Source organism: Lupinus angustifolius, chromosome LG04 (assembly GCF_001865875.1).
Source record: "Lupinus angustifolius cultivar Tanjil chromosome LG04, LupAngTanjil_v1.0, whole genome shotgun sequence".
Lineage (NCBI taxonomy): Eukaryota > Viridiplantae > Streptophyta > Magnoliopsida > Fabales > Fabaceae > Lupinus > Lupinus angustifolius.
Genome location: NC_032012.1, coordinates 20,314,015 through 20,315,536, shown reverse-complemented (window position 1 = coordinate 20,315,536; position 1,522 = coordinate 20,314,015). Strand labels below are relative to the sequence as shown.

Here is a 1,522-nt window from a genome sequence, read left to right as displayed (position 1 = left end):
ATCAATTTTAATGAAATAGCTTTATTTTGATAAAGGACCATGTTGATATAATGATTTTAATAGATTTCATAGTTTTACTTTATGTTCATTTAGTAAACATGATAATAAAGACAATATGATTAAAATTTGGTTTATCAAAATTTGAAATTAATAAATTGATATTTTATTCAAATCTTTGATGATTCAGTTTTAAACATTCTCCAAAAAAAATTTAATTTTATTAATAAACTCTAACATATAAAGTGTGAAAAGTGACAATTTTATCAATTCCTGTAAAATGTTATCTATAATGTTTTAATAAATTTGAGGCCTCCATTTTTTTTACATGGCCACCTGTGAGCGATGGCTCTCACTTTTCTACAAATATAGTATAGGCGTTTTGTAACTATGTGTGAGGAAATTAAATAAAATTAACGATTAAATCATTAAATGTCATTTGGATTTTTCTTTATTTCATATATGCTTTAAATTATTTTGATAATTAGTAATCATCACTATAATCCACTATAATAATGGAACTTGATAGTAGATATTAAGAACACGTAATTAATTTATAATCATTCTGCACAATAGGTAGGATATGAGTAGTAACACACATAATAGGGTCAATGTCTAAACTTAGCATGATGATGCTAAATTCAAAAGGCACGTTCAGGAACTTCCATAAACAATGATAATGGAGGGTTTATTTTGGTTATCTTAGGATCAAAAGAGAGCTAGGTTCAGTTTATTGATAGTTAAAGAGAAATTAAAGGAAAAGAGAGACAAATAGACATAGTTTAGCACTCAATCTCCTTACTTTTTCTTCTTCTGCTCTTCTAACTCAAGAAGATCTTCCAAAACCTTATCATCCAAGTACTCAAACTCAAAAACATGCCTATGTTGTGAACCAGCTGAAGAAGAATTTCCACTACCACTTGCATGAAAAGAAGAAGAAGGAGAAGAGGTGGGTGATGCTAAATGGGGTGGATAAGGTGGTGAGCCCCTTATTTTAGAATAGTATTCATTGGGAAAATTGAGAATTGCAAGATGACCCCTTAAGTTAAAGGCTGCCCTATCATAAGCCCTAGCTGCTTCTTCAGCTGTATCAAATGTTCCCAACCATAGCCTTGTCCCTGGCTTTGATGGATCTCTTATCTCGGCCGCATACTTCCCCCACGGCCGCCTTCGGACGCCTCGGTACTTCACCTCCTCCTCCTTACTCTGCTTACCCTTCTGGTGGTGATCCTCCATGTTTGTGTTGCTCTTTTGCTTCTTGATTTTTGTACTTAGGTTTGTGGTTGCTTCCATGCTTATATAGATACTCTATGAAAATAGTGTCATATCTTAGGAAAAATAGTGATTTGTTCTTTATGATATCTCAATCTAGGAACGTACATTTTGACCAAGATTCGTTCCATGTACAGAAAGTTCTTTTCAGTTAGATTTTCTTCGACTATTTCTATGTTTTGCCATGAACTGGGACAAAACTATGTGGTGAGGGTACAAATATTCGCATCAAAATATGCAACTAGATAAAATC

The 1,522-nt window shown here is 32.7% G+C and overlaps 1 protein-coding gene across 1 annotated transcript; it reads right to left on the bottom strand.

Moving 5' to 3' along the window:
• LOC109344871 (ethylene-responsive transcription factor ERF098-like) lies at window positions 700–1,233 on the bottom strand. Its single transcript, XM_019583601.1, has one exon. The coding sequence runs from the start codon at window positions 1,231–1,233 to the stop codon at window positions 796–798; it is 438 nt and encodes a 145-aa protein (XP_019439146.1). The 3' UTR covers window positions 700–795.

What these genes read in the sequence shown, in the direction of transcription:
- LOC109344871 (XM_019583601.1), bottom strand. Translation starts at nt 1,233, where the DNA reads ATGGAGGATCACCACCAGAAGGGTAAGCAGAGTAAGGAGGAGGAGGTG.